Raw genomic sequence first — 20,577 nt, 5'->3', positions numbered from 1 at the left:
TCAACAATGATGAGAATAAAAAGGAATTGCAAATAAATATTATGCCAAAGCTTTTAATGAGTTAGCCTTACTGGAGGTCCTCCATCACAAGACTCAACAACCCCTCGGCCAACCATATTTCCCTGAAAAGTGTAACAATAGAGTAAAATGCTCACCAATATGTACAAATCAGCGATGGAAATGAAAGAATGGCCATATGAAAGTTAATTGACAAAAACATTAAAAGGGGAATAATGAAACTACAATGCATTATAAACTGTATAGATATAGAAGCCATTAAAAAGCACAAAATTTTTGCATAAATTCTCTATATCTCACCCAAAAACGTGTATAAGCATCTGCACTGAAGTGGAAATGAGGCCATACTTAAGATAGTGCATGGGAGGGAATAAGCATCACATTTAGTGCAAAGTGAAAAGATGTTGTTAAGCTTTCCTCATAGCTCCTGTTCAGAAAGTTCAAGACATGAGCTTATTGCTTCCTATAGTTAATTGGTAGTGAGGTGGCAGGTAATGGACCTCTGAGAAGATGATGGGCACCTCAATGGCCAAGAGTAACTAAAAGCCAAGGCAAGAACCAAGGCTACCTTGGAAAGAGAGAGGGTAGCAGAAGTAGAGAACCTTGTCACCAGAATAGGGGAAAGATATGATAGTTAGATAGTTGACTGTTGTCTACATGCATGGATATCCCCCATATAGGCTCCAAGATCGCTGGAGACTAACTCCTATGGACGCGTGGCAAGGCTCTTCTTGGCCTGATAGAGAGGAGGTATCAGGTCTACCTCTATGTCCCATATATTAGACCTTGGAGGCTGTATCATGGGAGTTGTAGAGTCAGATATGATATCTCGAATGGTGTATCTGTGAGAATATTAGATTTATGTATGTATGGTATTATATATTAGGGATTGAGCTTATATTTTTGTTTCCTTTTTCAGTTCTAGGGTTCGGATTGTTATATATACCGATGTATTCTTGTATCAATTACACAGTTGAATATACAAGTTCTTCAAAAATCTTATATGGTATCAGAGCCGAAATCCTAGGTCTAGCCTTGTTTGTTCGAAGCTCTCTCTGTGGTTCTACGAAGTCACGACAGCTTCTTGTCTCTAGTTTGAAGTCGTGACTCTCTGTTCTAGGCCTAAACATGATCGCAAGGGCCTCTCTCTCTCTCTCTCTCTCTAGTTTAGAAACTCGACACCCATCGTGGTTCATCGTTTCATTTCTATTCGATCGAAGCTTAGTCTCTGATTCTGGTTCATTGATCTCAATCGAAGTTGTCTGATTCTGGTTCATTGGTCTTGATCTCCCTCTCCTAGGTCGTCACATCACCTCGGTCTCACTATTCTCTCGTGCAACTTTTGGGTTTAATTGCCTAACCCATCTGGATTCATCTAGATTGTCTTGTTCTTGTCTCTCCATCTCTCTCTGTGTTCGTGGTTCCATCTATATTGCTCTTGGTATATTACAGTTCTCTACATATTACTGTTTGCCCATTAAGTCTCCCTTTATTACACTTAGACCCCATCAGTTCATTGTCTTTTTCCTCTTTTGATCTATTATGATGTCGAACACTAAAATTCAAGCCATCAATTGCAAATTCACTGGTAGCAATTATGCCTATTGAGCCAATGTTATCAAGAATTTTCTTCTTGGTCAGAAAAAATAGGGCTATGTTTCTGGATCTGTTCCTCGTCCGTCGGACCCGAAAAAATAAAAATATCTAACTTCTTGTGATGCTTGGGATTGTGACAATACTCAAGTTTTGACATGTTTTCATAATTCTGTGGATAACCGTAGGATTATTTATAGTGTTTCTCAATAGTCTAACTTTATCAAGCGGTATGAGTCGGAAACAGCCATTCAAGGTGCTCATCAGTGGGATCAGTCCATTCAGGACATCTATATAGAGATGACAGGTTTTTGGGATCAGTTGGCTCTTATGGAACCATCAAGCCTCAAAGTTCTAGATGCTTATATTGAGTTTCGGGAACAGAGTCATTTAGTGCAGTTTTTAACGGCTCTCTCCCCTCAATATGAGGCTATCCGTGGGGGCATCCTTCACCGGTCTTCTCTTCCCTCTATGAATGCTATTGTTCATGAGCTCCTTTCTGAAGAAACCTGTCTTAAGACAGCCAATCAGACTCTATCTTCATCTGTCTTCCTGGCTCCTGCCCAACCTCCATTACTATCAACTCCACATCTTCATCAGTTTCTGGCTACTGCAGAGCCCAAGAAGGGACCGATGGCTTTAAATGAGTGCTTTCTACTATTAGAAGGGCCATTAGAAGTACAATTGTCCCAAGAAAGGACGGGTGTCTTCTCAGCAGTCTCAATCACAGGTCCGAGGTCTTGCTCCGAGTACTTTTCGGCTTCCTGCCACTTATACTGTATCTACTCTGGCTCCTGATCCTGACTTGGCTTCCTCGAGTGCCCAGATTGCTCAGCTTCAACATCTCTTGTCCACCTCCCAGTCATCTCCATCTACCTCCGCTCTCACCTCTCTTCATTCAGGTTTGCTTGGGTCCTCTTCTGGTAACTCTTCTTCTGTCTGGCTTTTTGACTCTGGTGCCTCTCATTATATGACTCCTCACCTTTCCTTACTTCAAAACTATATACCCCCTCTCTTTCCTATTACTGTTAATACTGCTAATGGGTCTGGTATGTTTGTTTTATCTATTGGGTCTGTCTTTCCCTCTGCCATATCTGCTATTACTATTCCCTCTGTTCTTTATGTTCCTCAACTATCTGTCAGTTTGTTATCTATTAGTCAACATGATGCTTCTGGTTTTGATGTTATCTTTTCCTTTTCTGTCTGTTGTGTGCAAGATCGAGTGTTTAAGAAGCAGATTAAGACCAGCAGTAGGAGATTTATATGTGGTAGAAAGCTTGCATCTCCCTCTATCTATCTCTCCAGTTGCTCTTTCCTCGTTTCAATTAGATTCTCAATCGAGTCAATTTTATTATGGCATTCTCGCCTAGGTCATTTATGATAATTTTAGAAAATACCAAGATTAGGGAATGATTGTGATATCATTCGATTTTATATTAATGAAGATTATTAATCACAAAGAGGCCTTGAGGCATAGAATAATTACAAATAGTATACTATTCTAACACTCTCCCTCAAGCTGGTGCGAAGATATCTCTCATGCCCAGCTTACTTAGGATGTCATGCAATGGCTTACTCCCAACTCCCTTAGTGAGGATGTCAGCGAGTTGGTCTTGCACAAATGGAATACATATTGTGCTACTAGTGAGTTTCCCCTTAATGAAGTGGCGATCAATCTCAACATGCTTTGTCCTGTCATGTTAAACCGGATTGTGAGCAATGTTGATGGCGGCCTTGTTATCACAGTATAACCGCATGGCGTCCGTCTGATTAATACCTAGATCACTCAACAATAACTTGATCCACAAGAGCTCACACACCCCTTGTGCCATAGCTTTAAACTCAGCCTCTGCACTGGACCTGGCAATCATATTATGTTTCTTACTTCTCCAAATAACTAGGTTGCATCCAACAAAGGTGCAATACCCTAAAATTGATCTCCTATCAATTACTGATCCAGTCCAGTCAGCATCTGTATAGGCTTCCACATGAAGATGATCATGCTTTGAAAAATAAAGACCTTTGCCAGGAGTAGATTTCAAGTACCTCAAAATTCTTAGGACAGCCTCGAAGTGAATCTAATGAGGAACATGCATAAACTGGCTAACCACACTGACAACAACAACAATATTAAGACGGGGAGTGAGATAGGTAGATGAGCTCACCCACTAAACGCTAATAGCTCCCTTTATCAACAACTACTCCATCTTCATCATCCCCCAATTTCTGATTGGGTTTCAATGGAGTGTCACAGGTCTTACAGTCAAGCATCCCAGTTTCCTTCAATAGGTCAAGCACATACTTCCTTTGTGAGATAAATATCCCATCCTTGGAGCGAGCAACTTTAATTCCCAAAAAATACTTCAAGCTCCCCAAGTCTTTGATTTCAAACTCACTTGCTAAATATTTATTCAACAGAGGTATTTCCTCACTATCATCGCCTGTAAGAACTATGTCATCCACATAGACAATGAGCATTGTAATCTTACCACGTCAGAAATGTTTCACAAACAAGGCGTGATCTGCCTAACTCTGTTTGAAGCCATATTTAAACATAGCCTGAATGAATCTCTCAAACCAAGCTCTTGGAGACTGTTTGAGACCATAGAATGACTTTTGAAGTCGACATACTTTACCCTCTGTCTGATGATCCTCAAAACCAAGAGGAATGTCCATATACTATGTTACATGGACTCGCCGGTTTAGGGCAGAGTACCCGTGTCGACACGACACAACACGGGTGCAGGTGTGAGATATGTGTCAGATTCAGTATGGTTTTCTCAGACACGGCTGACATGAGAGGAGAAAGAAGAAGGGTTGTTAAGAGAGAGAGAGAGGGGGGGCGGCTAAAACTCGCCTTTGCGAAGCAAGTCGAGTCGCGAAGCAAGATCGAAGTGCGAACCCTAGTCACGAACTAGACCGAATCGAAGGAGATCTAAAAACCAACATCTCAAAGTCGATTCCACCCTAGCGCTTCGATTCCCCTTTGGTCTCTCTCTCTCTCTCTCTTTTCTGCTTTGAATCTGACTTCTCTTCCTCTCCGTTCTATTTCTCTGCTTCCTATTTATAAATGATATTAATATAACGATATATAATAGTATTCATATTATATAATATTCACTCAAAAAAATATTGTATAATATAATATATTATAAATATTATAATTTTTATGACTAAAATAAAAATAATTTCTTTGATAATATATAATATAATTTATTTTATATTTAAAATAATTTTTATTTATTATTTATATTTTATTTGTTATTTTTTTAACAAAATTTGTTACTCCTTAATTTTTTTAAACTCATCTTCATATAATAAATATATTTTAAAAAATAACTATTTAACGTATTCCCGTACCCGTATCCAAATTTGGATCCATATCCACGTATCCCCAATTTTTAATTTTGAAGTGTCCGACCCTTAGATACGCACCGGCACCCGAGTCTGTGTAACATAGTCCATATATACCTCTTCTTCGAGGTCACCATGGAAAAAGGCATTCTTTACATCAAACTGATGAAGTGGCCAATTTAGATTATCTACTAAAGAGAGAAGTACTCTGACTGAATTCATCTTAGCTACGGGTGCAAGGTCTCCTGATAGTCAACGCCATATGTCTGAGTGAATCCTTTTGCCACAAGTCTAACCTTGTAACGCTAAATGGAACCATCCACTTTATGTTTCACAGTATACACTCATTTGCATCCCACAGGTCATTTGTTCTTGGGTAACTCAGTCAATTCCCAAGTGCTCTTCTTCCTAAGTGCTTTCATTTTCTCAATCATAGCAAGTTTTCACTCAGAGATAGCAAGAGCATCCTGAAAATGGTTAGGAATGCTAACAGAGAAAATATTTGACACAAAAGCTCTATATAAGGCTGACAAGTTAGAGTAGGATACAAAATTTAAGATAGGATGTTGAGTACAAGATTGCACACCCTTTCTCTTAGCAATGGGAACATCAAGATCGGTGGACTCAAGAGATTCAAAGTTACCTGGACTCTCATTAGAAGCAGGAGATGGTAGTGGGTGAGCAGAAGTGGTCTCTTGTATCCAGTTAACTTTTTGTCTGTCTTTGCCCCCGACATAAACTTGCCCTTCCCTATCCTTGGTGATATTGGGTTCTGTAGGTGGTGGTACAAGAACAACTGGTTCCACCGTAGGAATCACAGGAATCACTTCACATCAAGGCTCTCCCCTAAAGGGAGGACTGTGACACCGGATAGGACAAGAAATAGGATTGGGACTCAAAAAAGGTGACATCCATGGACACAAACCACTTATGAAAAGGAGGGTGATAACACTTGTACCCCTTTTGTAGGAGAGTACCCAAGGAAAACCCATTTGAGGGAGCAAGGGCTTACCACGAGTAGGAGAGTGATTGTGAACAAAACAGATATAGCCAAATATTTCGGGAAGAATAGAAAACAAGGATTCGGAACCTAGAAGGACTAGAAAGAGAGCTTGTTTTTGCAAGACCTGGGTAGGAAGACGATTAATAAGATGGACAGCGGTGAGAACAACGTCGCCCTAGTAAGACCGATGCACACTCATAGAAAAACACATGTACTAAGCCATGTCAAGAAGATGACGATTCTTGCATTCCGCCACCCCATTTTGTTGAGGGATATTGGTGCAAGAGGTCTAATGGATAATGCTATGAGCAGAAAAATATTGCCCTAACCCAGAATCTATATATTCACCCCCATTATCAGAACATAAGATTTTGATAGTAGCCCCAAATTGAGTACAAATTATCTTATGAAAATTGCGAAACACAAAGAAAACCTCACTCTTGTCTTTCATGAGATACACCCAAGTAGTATGAGAAAAATTATCAATAAATCAATGACCTTTCACAAACATAAAACGAGATGGACCCTAGACATCAGAATGCATTAATGAAAAACGAACTAAACTTCTATTAAAATTGGGAGCAAAAGAAGCTCTGTGTTATTTTCCAAGTTGACAAGACTCACAAAAAAACTCAGACACATTATTGTTTGCAAAACCAGATGGAAATAAATGCTTAAGTAACCGTAAATCATCTTGGGTAGTAGGACTCGTGGTGGAAAAATGAGCAAGCTTGTCTGGTTGATCCAGGAAGTAGAGACCATTTTCTGCACTATCACTACCAATCGTCCTCCTTGTGACAAGGTCATGAAAAAGACAATGATTAGGAAAAAACGTCACGCTATAATTCGAATCCTGTGTAATACGACTCAAAGATAACAGGTTAACAGAAAAATTGGGAACATGGAAAACAGAAGGTAGACGTATGGTAGGAGTGACATGGACTAGTCCTTTCCCAAAAATAGAAGAAACGGTACCATCTGCAATCCTAACTTTGTCCTAACTTGAAGAGGGCTTATAGGCAGAGAAAATATCCGAGAATCTAAACATATGATCTGAGGCACCAGAATCAATAATCCAGGGCAAAGACGTAAGAGAAAGGAAAACACGAGGAGAAGAGGCTAAGTTACTTGAGCGGGCAAACGATGAGAAAGATGTACTGAGAGCAGTAGAAGACCGGCAGTCCAGCAAGTGACACAAAACATCCTCAAGCTCATGAGTAGTCATGCCAGAGAGACCATAAAAAGCCTGGCCAACGGAAGCAAAAGTAGAATCAAGTGTATTAATGGCACTAGATTAATGGGCCCGTGGATAGGAGCCACGTCCTCTAAACTAGCTTGACCGATCTCCTCTAGAACCAAACCGATCACCTCGACATCCGGATGGAGTTCCATGAAGCTTCCAACACGTCTTACCAGTATGCCATGGCTTGCAACAGTAATCACAGAAGACAGACTCCTTGGCAGCAGACGAAGGGATGGGAGTCAGACTGAGGCCATCTCTAGGGGTAAACAGTAACGCTGAGTGATCAGTAGAGACAGGTGACATCATAGTAGACCGGTGACTGTCGTCATTCTACACATAGGCGAATGCCTCCTGAAGTGAAGGAAGAGTGTCCATACCCAGAACCCGACTACGAATTGGATCATACTCCACATTGAGACTTGCCAGAAACTTAAAGACCATTTCCTGTGTAATGAACTTCCTGTACCCAACTAAATCAGCAATGCAAATAAGCTTATAGTCTTGCAAGTGATCAAGGCGTTTCCAACCATTGGTGAGGAAGGTGAAGTACTGAAGAACAGTCTATCCCCCCTGAATAGAGCTCTCAATGGAGCGGCGCAACTCAAATGCCTGTGAGAAATTTCCTTTGCGGGAATAGGTGGCGACCACAGCATCCCAAATATCCTGGGCAATCTCCATAGATAAGTAGCCCTCACCAATTTCTGGTACTATCGAATGAATAAGCTAACCCGTAATCAAAGAGTTGATAATTTTTCATTGGTCATAACCCGAGTCAATGATGTTGGGTGCCTGTATCTTGCCATCAACATATCTCATCCTCCCTTTGCTCTTCAAAAAAATAGTCAAACTCAGCGACCATGCTAGACAGTTCTGACTATTAAATAGAGAGATGGTAATTTTAAGACTAGGGTTTGGGTTATCAGTCATAGTCGGAGGTATCATGGAACTCTCACTCCTAGGTGTCTAAGAAGTCGTAGACACACTGGTGGAATCTGCCATAAATACTGTACTATCGAACCCTCAACAAAACTAGTGCCAATCACAAACCGGGAAGGTGGTGGTAGAAGGGAAGACACAACTACCACTACCATTAACACTATGAAAGCATAAAGAATTAAGAATTCATAGATTTTTATTTATTTATTTATTTATTTAAAAGAAACGAAATAGACTAGAACAGATTACCACATAATGAACAAAAACAGAAGGACAAGGAGAACGACCTGGGTAGAAGACAAGGGCAGCGGAACCATGACACCATAGAAGACTAGACTAGGAGACCTTTCAGCAAAGACCAATCAAGATCAAGAAGGGCCTTCGGTGAGAATGTCGACCACCCCAGGTGAGTTTCACCCTAGGTTGATATGAGGTACTAATTTCGACCAACCAAGGTGAGGAGAGAACCCTAGACAGGCATCAACCAGCCCGAAACAACCTGGGTCTTGTTCGGCTTGAGCTAAAACCCCTCAGGGTGGAGTCGTCTTGAGCTGACAGAGAGATACTTGTCGACTGCTGAAGTGGTGGTCGCCGGCTGGTGGGTTTACTCCGGTTGGTGGCTCCGATGGCTACCGGGAACTATATGGGTAGATGGGTTTAGGTTTTAGGGTTAGGCTATGATACCATGATAATTTTAGAGAATACCATTAATGAAGATTATTAATTACAAAGAGGCCCTAAGGCATAGAATAATTACAAAAAATATACTATTCTAACAATTTGTCTATTGACCGCTTATAGTCTTTAACTCGGTTAGAATTGTTAGGTAATGTTTCTTCTAGTCAAATTGATGAATGTCGGGGGTGTAAACTTGTCAAAATGTCAGCTTTACCATTTAATAAAAGTACTTCTATTTCTGTTTCTCCATTTTCTTTTATGCATACTGATGTTTGGGGACCCTCTCTTGTTCTCACTAAAAGAGGTTCTGCATACATGTTTTTTGTTGATGATTGCACCTGCTATACTTGGGTTTATCTTATGACTCATAAATCTGACTTCTATCAAATATACCGTACCTTCCAATTTATGATCACTACACAGTTTGGGGCTACCATTAAGTTGTTACGATCTAACTTGGGCGGGGAATATTTTAAAACTAAGTTCTATGCGTATTTGGCCAATTTGGGTACCATTTACCAAACTTCTTGTACTGATACACCTGTCCAAAATGGTTGCGCTGAGCGTAAACACCGTCATCTTCTTGGGACTGCTAGGTTTCTCCTTCTCTCTACCTCTGTTCCGGCTCCTTTTTGGGGTGTAGCAATTCTTACTGCTGCTTTTTTTCTCAACCATATGCCTACTCCCTTACTCTCTAGTCATTCTCCTTATGAGGCTTTATTCTCTCAACTTTCCAATCACTCCCTCCTACATGTTTTTGGCTCTACTTGCTTGGTCCTTCTTTCCCATAAAGATAGGACCAAACTTAGTGCCCGGTCTATTCTATGGGTCTTTTTAGGCCATAGTCTTACCCATAAAGACTATCGTTATTATGACCCAGTTTCTCGTCGTCTTTATGTATCTCGCCATGTTGCCTTTCTCGAACGTCTGCCTTACTTTCAGCTTCCTTCTATCACTGCTCCGGTTTCCAAAGAGGATTTGGTTCACATTGATCTATTTCCTTCTGAGGTCCCTCTGGATGAGTACATCTCTACTGTTTCCCATGAGCTTGTACCCTCTACCACCCCTCATGTTGAGTCCATCTCTACTGACCCCCATGAGTCTATTCTCTCTTCTCCTCCTCCTTCTCCTCCCCCTTCGGCTCGATCTTCGTCTTCTCATCTGTTGTTAGTCTATTATTGTCGCAAGGCTCTCCCTCCATAAGTTGTCTCTGCTCCTGCTGCCGATCATCCTACCTCTGATGACTCTAATCTTGCCAACCATAAGTACCCCATTCGCATCTGTAAACAAGTAGTCAAACTTGGTTTTGCTAAAACATGTTTTTCTCCTTCATACTGCACCTTTTTGTTTTATATTCACTCCTTTTTAGAACCCCAGTCCTACAAGGAGGCTTGTTAAGATCCAAATTGGATTCGAGCTATGGAGGATGAGTTACCAGCCTTATAGAAGACTTCTACTTGAAAGCTGGTTCCTTTACCTGCTGGTAAGAATCTAGTTGGTTACACACGGGTCTACAAAGTCAAGACGGTACAAAGTTCGTCTGGTTGCCAAAGGTTTCTCACAAGAATATGGTGTTGATTATGAAGAGACCTTTGCCCATGTTGACAAGATGACTCCTATCCGTACTTTGATCTTTGTCGTTATTGTTCGTCATTAGCCTCTTTATCAAATGGATGTTAAGAATGCTTTTCTTAATGGCCTTCTCACTAAGGAGGTTCATATACGTCCTCCCCCTGGCCTTCTTCATTCCACTGAATAGGTTTGTCGTCTTCGGCGTGCTCTATATGATTTGAAGCAATCTCCTCATGCTTAGTATAATCACTTTCAGACAGCTGTAATTGAGTTTGGGTTTCATCCTTGTGCTCATGACTCCGCTTTGTTTCTCCTTCACACATCTATTAGTTTTGTTGCCTTATTACTATATGTAGATGATATGATCATCACTGGCTCTAACTGTTCTACTATCTTTGAGGTCAAGTAGCATCTCTTCCACACCTTTGATATGAAGGATCTAGGTCCACTGCGGTATTTTCTTAGCATTGAAGTCGCTTCTTCTCCCAATGGTCACTTTCTGTCTCAAGCCAAGTATGCCAATGAGATTATTCATCGCACCAGTTTTACTGACACTAAGGTTTCTGATATCCCCATCAAGCTTAATGTAAAGCTCAACACTACTGATGGTGTTCCTATAGATGATCCTACTTTATATCGAGAGCTTGTGGGTTGCTTAGTCTATCTAACTGTTACTCGTCCTAATCTTGCCTATCTTGTTTATGTGGTTAGCCAGTTTGTTTCTGCTCCTCGATCCACCCATTGGGCTGCATTAATTCGGATTCTGTGCTATCGCCGAGGTACTATCTTTCGGGGTTTACTACTATCCTCTACTTCTTCTTTGGACTTGGTGGCCTATGCTGATTCTGATTGGGCTGGTGATATTAATGATCGCAAGTCCACATCTGGTTTCTATATATTTTTTAGCGATTTCTTGATCTCTTAGAAAAGCAAAAAACAAACTGTTATTGTTTGTTCCACTACCAAAGCTGAGTACCATACTATGGCTCATGCTACTGCTGAGACTGTTTGGTTTCGTTGTCCCTTATCTGATTTGGGTGTCCCTCAGTCTTCTCCGAACTCCCTCTACTGCGACAACAGCAATGCTATTCAGATTGCCCATAACACTATCTTCCATGAGAGGACGAAGCACATTGAACTTGATTGTCACTTTGTCCATCAACATTTGCAGTTTGACTCTATCTCGCTCCCTTTTGTCTCTTCGATTCTGTAACTTGCTAACTTTTTTACCAAGATTCACACCACTACTCGGTTTCAGTTTCTTCTTGGCAAACTCGCAATGTTTTCTGCTAAAACACCTTGAGTTTGAACCGGGGTGTGAGAATATTAGGTTTATGTATATATGGTAGTATATATTCTAAATATATTAGGGATTGAGCTAATATTTTTGTTTCCTTTTCCAGCTCTAGGGTTTGGATTGTTATATATACCGATGTATTCCTGTATCAATTACACAATTGAATATACAGATTCTTCAGAAATCTTATAGTATCATGGCATGACATAGGTGGTATAGATATGATACCTCTTTTGAGGCATCAGACGTTGGGTCAGCATCCCTCTCTAAAATTGAGGGGATACTCCCGTTAGGGAGCAAGCCAGGCAACCTTGGCAGGCCCTTGATCTTAGCCTCCAAGCCAAAATCCTCTTAACAATCCCAAATAGTGGGTGCACACCTAGGATGCCAAAGTGATGGCAATAAAGAGGATGACAGTACATGGCTGAATCATCAGAGACATGGAATCACATTATTGTAATGAATGAAGAGGTTGGGCTGTCGAGGCTGTAAGTCACCTGGGCTATGGATTTGTCAGTTGGTTGATTCTCGAAATCACCTCCCAGCGTGGGGGTGAAAGACATAGTCGGGACATGGTCAAGCCAAGAGTTGGACTATGTTGCTTGTCGAGTAAGAGTGACCAAGCAGATCAGCCTAGCAGCACTCTTGGAAAATCCTCTTAGGCCATTTAAGAATGAGGTATGAGAGGTCATGGCTTAGCAAGAGCTCATTTGAGCCTACCTGTGGGGTGCCGAACCATGACACTATTGAGTGAGCATGGATGGGCATGGTCAACTCAACTTGGCCAGTGGTCCCCTTGGCCCCACCTCAAGACTCCTCATATCTAGACTCATTCATTAGGTGTTTTGGCTCACAATTAGGGCGTCAAGCATGCTAGTGGGCCACACTACCCATTTAGGATAGGCACATTACACCCAATGTAGGTGGAAGGACATATCGTCCCTAGAGAGCTTTGAATGAGAAGTGTTATAAGCATTGGATGAAAGCCCCTAGTAACAAAATGCCTTGAGTCATTTTCCAAAAAGTTAGAAACCACATTAACCCTTGAATTCAGACTTCTCAGTCCTGCACTATTACCCCTATGTTGGTGGCAGGCAGGAGGTTCTACTGAAACACTTTCAATAAAGGTTTTTGTTAGCTCCTGAAGCGCCAAACGTTAAATTTTACTTCATTTAATATTACATTGTCTTATACAATCCTTCCTCTTTTTTATTGTGTCAAATTTTTGCCTCAGGTTATATCTTCTTTTATTTGTGTTTGTCATTCCAAGGTACAAAATAAATAGGTAATGCATGCAAACACTTACCCATTTATAACAAAATATTCATGCACTTTCATGGATTTTTCACTCCAGTAAGCCTTTTGAATAAGGAATGTGTTCACAAATGTTGGTGAATTTTGAAAATTTTCAAATCTTTTGAGCTCAAGTTACAACAATGCCAACAAGCTTTCATCTTTGGCATGCTTACATTTTGAAAATATTAAGCCACAAAACGTATAACCAACTTCGTTTCTTGCAAAGATTCTGATATATAATTCCCAAAACACGCAGACACATAAAAAAACACAGTAAGCAGACAAAATAAGGACTTCAGCATAGCTTAAGGAGAACAGCTAGCTACTAAATGACTCATGATCAAATATAAACTACGACGTGAGAAAGAAACATTCACAACCACTTCTATTTCACCTGAGAAAGTCCAACTATGTTGTAACCTTCACTAAGTTTATCCATTTCCTTCACCTGTAAGTTGAAGAAGGAACTAACTGATGAAAAAAATAAATTTAAATGACATACGCCATTTCAAGGAGGCAAACAAATTACCGGACAGCTTTACCACCTTCTCACAAGCAATTGTAGTCTACAAAGTGCAACAAGAAAAGTGTTAAATTGCCGGTAAAATTTGTTATTACAGCATAACGGATGGCAAGCTCTGTTTGCACTAGAATGTGAGATTCACCTGTTCCAGTAGGGGCATAAACCAAGAATCCCATATTCCATTTCCAATTTCTCTACATGGAGGGAAACAATTAATTCCATATTTAAGAGAATTCAACTAGGGAACAATAAAGCATACAAATCGAAAAGCAGTTTCAAATCACATCGTAGAGGTAGAGACCTAATAAAAGTACATGGATGAATCTTTCTGGCAATTCCTTGTGTTGAAACCATTTCAGATGTCAAAATTATGAGAGCGTACAAAACAAATTTCATTTTGTTGAGATTTCTACGGTGAGGAGTTTGAGAGGAATTTGCTACTGAGCAATCTCCTAAAAAGAAAATACATACAAGGAGTAAATCCATTCCTCTACAAATTTTTGCATTTTGTAGAAAGTGTAAATTGTTTTGTGTCTAAATAGGGGATCTATGGTTTTGGCCTTCAAGACATCCTTTGTGCATGTTGCATCCACTTTTGGCACCTTTTAGTGGTACACATTACTTGTCAAAAGATGCGAGGAGCCATCTGCTACTGCCCCTATAGATAAGAACTATAGAGCTGCCTCATTCATATGGGAGTTGGGATTAAATCTTCAAGTTTCACTAGCAGCTTGTGAGTTGGGATTAAGATTTGCAGGTGCACTCACACATGTTTTTGAATGTTCATCTAAAATAAAATGAACAAAAACCAAAAAGAGCGAATTCAGCTCAACAAAGCCTTAAATCCCATCAACCATACAATATTATAGGAGCATACATGCAATATCCTTCAGAACCCGAAGACTTGCTTAGAAGCTTGATCAAACGTTTGACTCCTCTAGTACTGCATTTTTCTGAAAGCCCTGCCATAGTAGGTAAGAAAGGTAAGTATTTGATATCTATGCTTTCCTTTCTTTCTACTGCAGTTACATTCAAAGTTGAAGCCTCAATTTGTATGAGAAGAGAAAATTTGATGGCATAACCAACTCATAGTTTCTATGCACACTGAAGGCATATGATCTATCCTGTAAGAACCATATTAACCCAGGCTAGCTACGCTCTTCCATGTTCAAGAGACAACTTCGATAATACACACTATTTTCTTTACAAGATATCTATTAAAAAAATGGATTAACTTTCTTCATCACACCAAATCGATGAGATTTTGCCATGTTTTTGAAAAATACTAACAAGATATTTTTCTTGAGATCATAAATCACTTTTAAAGAATTGAGAGTTTTTTCTTGAAACTAACAAAACATATAACTAAATTTCCCCAAGTCACAATCCTAGATATCCAAAAACACGGTGTAGACTCAAACACTCCATAAACAAGTTACTGATAGAAATAGACAGAACCAAAAGAAGTGAGGAAGGGGATTTCATGATAGTAATTATATTAACTAGCAAATTTTAAAAATTACATGGTTCCTTTTTCTTTTCATTTTTTTTTTTTTTTTTTTTTTTTGAGGGGGGGGGGGGGGGGGGGGGGGATTGGAGGATGTTGCTTAGCCTTGCATGTGGCAAGACTTAAACCTTTGACCTCCTCCTATTGAGGTGTACGGGATTTGGCTAGCTCAATTGGTTACATGGAACTTATTTAATAACGAGATAAATGCATCAATTCAAACTATCCATGTATCTGTTTATTTATATAATAACAACAAATTTCCTTGCTCTTCTGGTTAAGAGATCATTAGATCTTCATTGTTGTATCAAGCAAAAGTATACATCAAAATATACTAAATTTTCCAAGAAACAGGGTATGGAGGAAGGTAAAAGGAGTAGAATCTGTATGCCATGTAACTATTGGAGAGCACAATCATCATAGGTACCGAAACATTAATATATGGATTAAAAAACATACATCACTATTGTTATGACATAGATATTAGTGCCAATCCAAAGCTAATTTTGAATCATTGAAGCATTTCAAACATAGTGACATGTTATCAGGGTTGGAAGAATGGGAAATAATAAAATATAGATATATAGATACACATTGTATATATTAATGGGAATTTCACAATATCAATACAAATTTGGTTCCATGAGATCACCCACCATCATAATTAAGCACGTATCAAACAAGTAATTCAAGGGAACATATGAACACACTTCTTGAAAAAAAATTTAAAAATAAATGCTCTGTCTCTCTTTTAAATAGAAATTCATAGAAAGCACATTATGCAAGTTAAATTTTTTTGAAGCAGGCCAAAAAAACAAAAATCATTACACAAAACATGAAACACAACCAGCTGACTCATAAACTTAGTAGTAGCTTGAAAGCAATTCTGTATTTGTATTAATGCTAATGATTCTAAAACGTGAGCTTTAATACAAAAATTCAAAAGCCCACATCTAAACCAACCAAATTGTACTATTTATATTGGGGGGGGGGGGGGGGGTGAACTTAGTAACAATAATACTAAATCATCACACTATGATCTTCACATTCCAATTCGCAATACTGAATTGCTAATTTAACTAACAGAAATCACTACACAAAACATGAAACACAACCAGATGAATCATAAACCATGCAGTGGCTTAAAAGCAACTCTGTGTTTGTATGCCAATGGCCCTAAAAAGTAAGCTTCAACAACCAATATACAAAAATTCAAAAACCCACATCTAAACCAACCAAATTGTAACATTCCAACAACACCAACTTAGTAACAATAACACTTGATCATCACACTGTGATCTTCACATTCCAATTCCCAATACTTTAATTGTTAATTAAATTAAACAGAGCATATTGTGGGCATGAATAATCAAAGAGATCATATAGAATGATGAGAAAATTACCATGAAAGACGACAAAAGGAAGAGAATATGTGCTTGTTAGTGTACAGGTCAACGTGAAGATGATTAAAATTTTTGGAACTGGCTTAGAAGCCATTTGATTATGGTAAAACGAACACAAAAACAAAAGAAAACCCAAGATTTTAACAAGAAAGCATAGCGAGCATTTAGGGTTTTTGTGGTCCCTGGAAGATTGGGAGTTGTATGAATTCTGGGTTGGGTTTATTTTGAAGCATACATGAGAAACGCGTGGAGAAGACAGATAGAGATTATTATTTATGGATTTGGTTGGTATGTCGTTATATGATGAGAGTGGCTGTAGTCTGGAGAGAGAGAGAGAGAGAGAGAGTCATCAAACAGTGACACACTTGCCCGAAAATTAAGCTTTTTTTTTTTTTTTTTTTGGGATATTTGGGTGTAGGTTTTAATAAATAGACTTATTATTAATAAGTCTTATGAGAAAAATCTATCATAAAAAAAGTTATTAATTGTAAATTTTAATGACAATTTATAAAAATCATGATAAAAAGTTACTAATTGTTAATTTTTAGTGACGTTTATAAAAAATTATCATAAAAAAATTATTTTTAGCGACAATTTTATCAAGATTTATTTTTAATAGGATTTGATGAAAATTAAATCCAACTATTAGAACCTATTGATAATTTATTTATTTTTTTCAATATTGCTACAATTTGGACGTTAGAATTATTTCAATTTGTGCATATCACTCATTCAGTTGGTTATAGGATAAGATGTCAGTCATCCGGATGGATGTAACTTGACACCAGTAGGCAAGGATAAGAGTCATGGTTGATAAGGATAACAAAAATGACATTTTGACTTGGAATGAATATTACAATTGAAATTTTAACAAAAGTTATAATCCAACTTAACTTAACTTTTATTGGATGGTAATATTAAAAATTAATACGATTGCAAAAGATATATTTAAATATAAGTTCAAATTAATTGATAATTATCTTTACTGCTATTAATTTAATTTTACATATGGTGATTATCACAATTTAAAAAATAATTGTATGTCTTCATTATGAAAGTAAAATTATATTAAGATGCACATTAAAAAAAATATAGAAAAGGATAGAGAAAGAAGTGTGGATAAATAACACATAGGAATTGTTATATATGAAACAACTCAAATTTTTAATTATTCTGTAAAATTTATACTAATATTATTTAATCACAGTTGGGAAAATATACAATTTATTTTGTACTATTATATGTAATTTTGTAAAATAATATAATTATTAAGAATTTATGAATCAAAGTATAAAGGCTGGTTTGGGGTGTCCTAAAAAAGTGCACTTTTTGTCTTTTTAGACTAAAAAAGTTGAGAAAAAAATATGGAGGTTTGGGTTAACTTTTTGACTTTTTATAGAAAAATGTGTATTAAAAAATTGTATAAAAAAAGTGTGTAAGAGATGATTAGAGAGGGGTGGCCCCAGCCGTACAACCGGCTGGAGTGAATTGGGGTTGGAAATTATTGGCTAATTTTTGTACAAAGCACTGGACGGTTTTGTTTGGCCCGTGGGGGTCATCACGGGTCCCATTTTAATAATCTGAACCGTTCAATATGTGCAACTCGTCGAACACTATATACTTATAAAAAATCACGTTAATCGGATATCGATAGCTATCTGATTAGATTTATTTATTTTTCAATCATTAATTATAACACCATCCATTTGTTGTACATAACTGATTTGATCATATAGTTATCGATATCCGATCAATGTGATTTTTTGTAGACATATAGTACTTGACGATTTCTACACATTGAACGGTTCAGATTATTAAAACGGGACCCGTGATGACCTCCATGAGATGAACAACGGTGTGTGTAAAAACCACACCCAATCATTTCTTTTTCCTCCACTGCCGCACACAGCACTGCCGCACACATCAATTCGGTGAATAGTGATTTTGAAGAAAAATTATTTTTTAATTTTTTTTTTTTGGTGAATAGTGATATCTTTTTGGATTTTGGAGTAACTTTTTGACTTTTTTACTTATATAGGATAAGCCAAACCAACCTTAAGTTAAACTTATCTATTGTAGAGCTTAGTGATAGCAACTAAATAGACGTATGTGGGTGGCTACGTGTCACCTAAAGCTTGCTCAGCAAGCCTTGCATCTTATATAAAAGGAAGAGTTGGAAAAAAGAGGAGGGAAAAATCAAATAAAGAAAGGGAAAGAAAATAATGCAAGTTAAGAAGGTTTGATGGTGGAAAGAAAAAGTGAGGTATTAATTTTAAGGTGAGTTATATTATATCTTGAGGCACCATAATATATTTTACGCATGTTTTTAGTTACCATAATTTATTTTATACAAGTCATATTTTATAACTTATATTTATGTTTTAATTACGTTAATTATTTTCTAAACTCTATTTGCTTAAAATGAAACCCATGGATATATTTGTTTAACTTTTAATGTTTATTTGACAATAATTTTGCAAATAATTATATTTTGTAAGTATCATCACGGGAGTCCCACGCCTTGGGGGACTTAAATAACTATTTGCCTCTATTTGGTTACTTTGTGGTCCTCTATTGTCATGAATCTATTGATCTCTGTTCTGTGCGGAGATAAGTGCTACACTACTGTGGGATCCACCTCTATAATTCGTACGAGCCACCTATTTAATCCGTACCTCTGTTCTGACGTCACTCCTGTGACTTGTGTTCTATTTTGTTCGGTACCGTAATTATGGTTATTTATTTACATAATCTCAGTTTTGCTACTTTAATGATTATTTGTTCAGACTAAATTATTTTAAATATTTTAGCTACATAACTATCCATGGTTATTTTGTATCCCTTATACTCTTGGCATAATATTTCTCACTTTGTCATGTGCTTATAGCTGTTTACCAATTTTCAGGAAACGATGCAATTCAGAAATAGTTTTTGAAAAGTCTTAGATGCGGGGCTGCGAAATAGACACACACAGCACTTTTATGATATGTTTATATGTAAATATCGATCTTTTTGGTCAATATATTTTGTAATAAAAATAGAAGCTCCGATGATTATTTTGGTACCCTCACTTAAATATTATTTCCGCTCGCATTTATTTATTTGTTCAAGAATTGGCCGAATGGAACTTCAGTTACTGGCCATTACAATACTTAACCCTTGAGTACGGGGAGTGGGTCGTGACAAATGGTATCAGAGCAATGGTTTATAAAATAAATAAATAAATAAAAAAAATCATCATTGGAGCATAGGACACACACACATTTAAGATATAGGATAACAGGTAATTATTTTGTTAGTCGATTTAATTATATTATAATTTTATATGATTTTTAATTATATTAGTATAATTTTATATGACTTTATATATATATAATATATATATATATATATATTTTTTGTGTGTGTGAATAATTTGTGAAGGATATTAAATACAATTTACATTTGTTATAATAAAAGAAGGAAAAGAAACAAAGGGTTTCAGGCTTAAGCACCCACCAAAATTATAATATAATTAAATACATATAATTTCCAGTTCAGTATTCAAAAAAAAAAATTTCATTTTGACTTTTTAAAAGTGAGTTCAAATTGTAAAGATACTAATTTTGAAACTATTTTCCATCAATGGAAAGTTCACAAGAAATAGGAGTTCATCTCAAATTCTTTCAACTTTTGCATGTGATTCTGTTATTTCATTTCCAGTCGCTTGTTTAATTATGTTCTCTTTTTAGAAATAAAACCAATGAAAAGTTTTTAAAGTTACCGATTGTTTCTCATTTTGGCCCAAAACAAATTTTGACAAATAAAAAGTGAGTTGTTTTTGGTAAAGTTTTTGAGGTAATATTTTCTATCAAATTAATCATCTAATGTGCATCGGATAGCTTACACATATGACAAATTTCGAGAATGAAATTTTAAAAGGAGGGAAGATTGTAACAACCCAAATTTTTAATTATTCTGTAAAATTTATACTAATATTATTTAATCACAATTGGGAAAATATACAATTTATTTTGTATTATTATATGTAATTTTGTAAAATAATATAATTATTAAGAATTTAGAGGTCAAAGTATAAATAAATAACTAAGTTAAACTCATCAATTGTAGAGCTAGTGATAGTAGCTAAATAGAGGGGTACATGGGTTTTAGCA

The 20,577-nt window shown here is 37.2% G+C and overlaps 1 protein-coding gene across 11 annotated transcripts in view; it reads right to left on the bottom strand.

The window, feature by feature from the left end:
- Positions 1–16,800, bottom strand: part of LOC114311717 (uncharacterized) — a 33,097-nt gene extending 16,297 nt beyond the window's left edge. For 2 of the 11 annotated variants that reach the window (XM_028257878.2, XM_028257881.2), the window contains exons 1-6: positions 16,424–16,800; positions 14,391–14,475; positions 13,656–13,707; positions 13,520–13,556; positions 13,385–13,461; positions 72–122 (exon numbers count right to left, since the gene is read on the bottom strand). In XM_028257878.2, the coding sequence (XP_028113679.2) occupies positions 72–122; positions 13,385–13,461; positions 13,520–13,556; positions 13,656–13,707; positions 14,391–14,475; positions 16,424–16,517 (396 nt within the window). In that variant the 5' untranslated portion in view covers positions 16,518–16,800. Of the gene's footprint in view, positions 1–71; positions 123–6,592; positions 6,755–13,384; positions 13,462–13,519; positions 13,557–13,655; positions 13,708–14,390; positions 14,476–16,423 lie in introns of those variants that run through there. The other 9 variants (XM_028257879.2, XM_028257885.2, XM_082916450.1 and 6 more) reach the window with 8 other exon arrangements.
- Between the last annotated feature and the right edge of the window lie 3,777 nt (positions 16,801–20,577).

Source organism: Camellia sinensis, chromosome 2 (genome assembly GCF_055761805.1).
Source record: "Camellia sinensis isolate YWXY chromosome 2, ASM5576180v1, whole genome shotgun sequence".
Classification (NCBI taxonomy): domain Eukaryota; kingdom Viridiplantae; phylum Streptophyta; class Magnoliopsida; order Ericales; family Theaceae; genus Camellia; species Camellia sinensis.
Note: the sequence above shows the minus strand (reverse complement) of the source record. Positions and strands in the feature narration are given on the sequence as shown.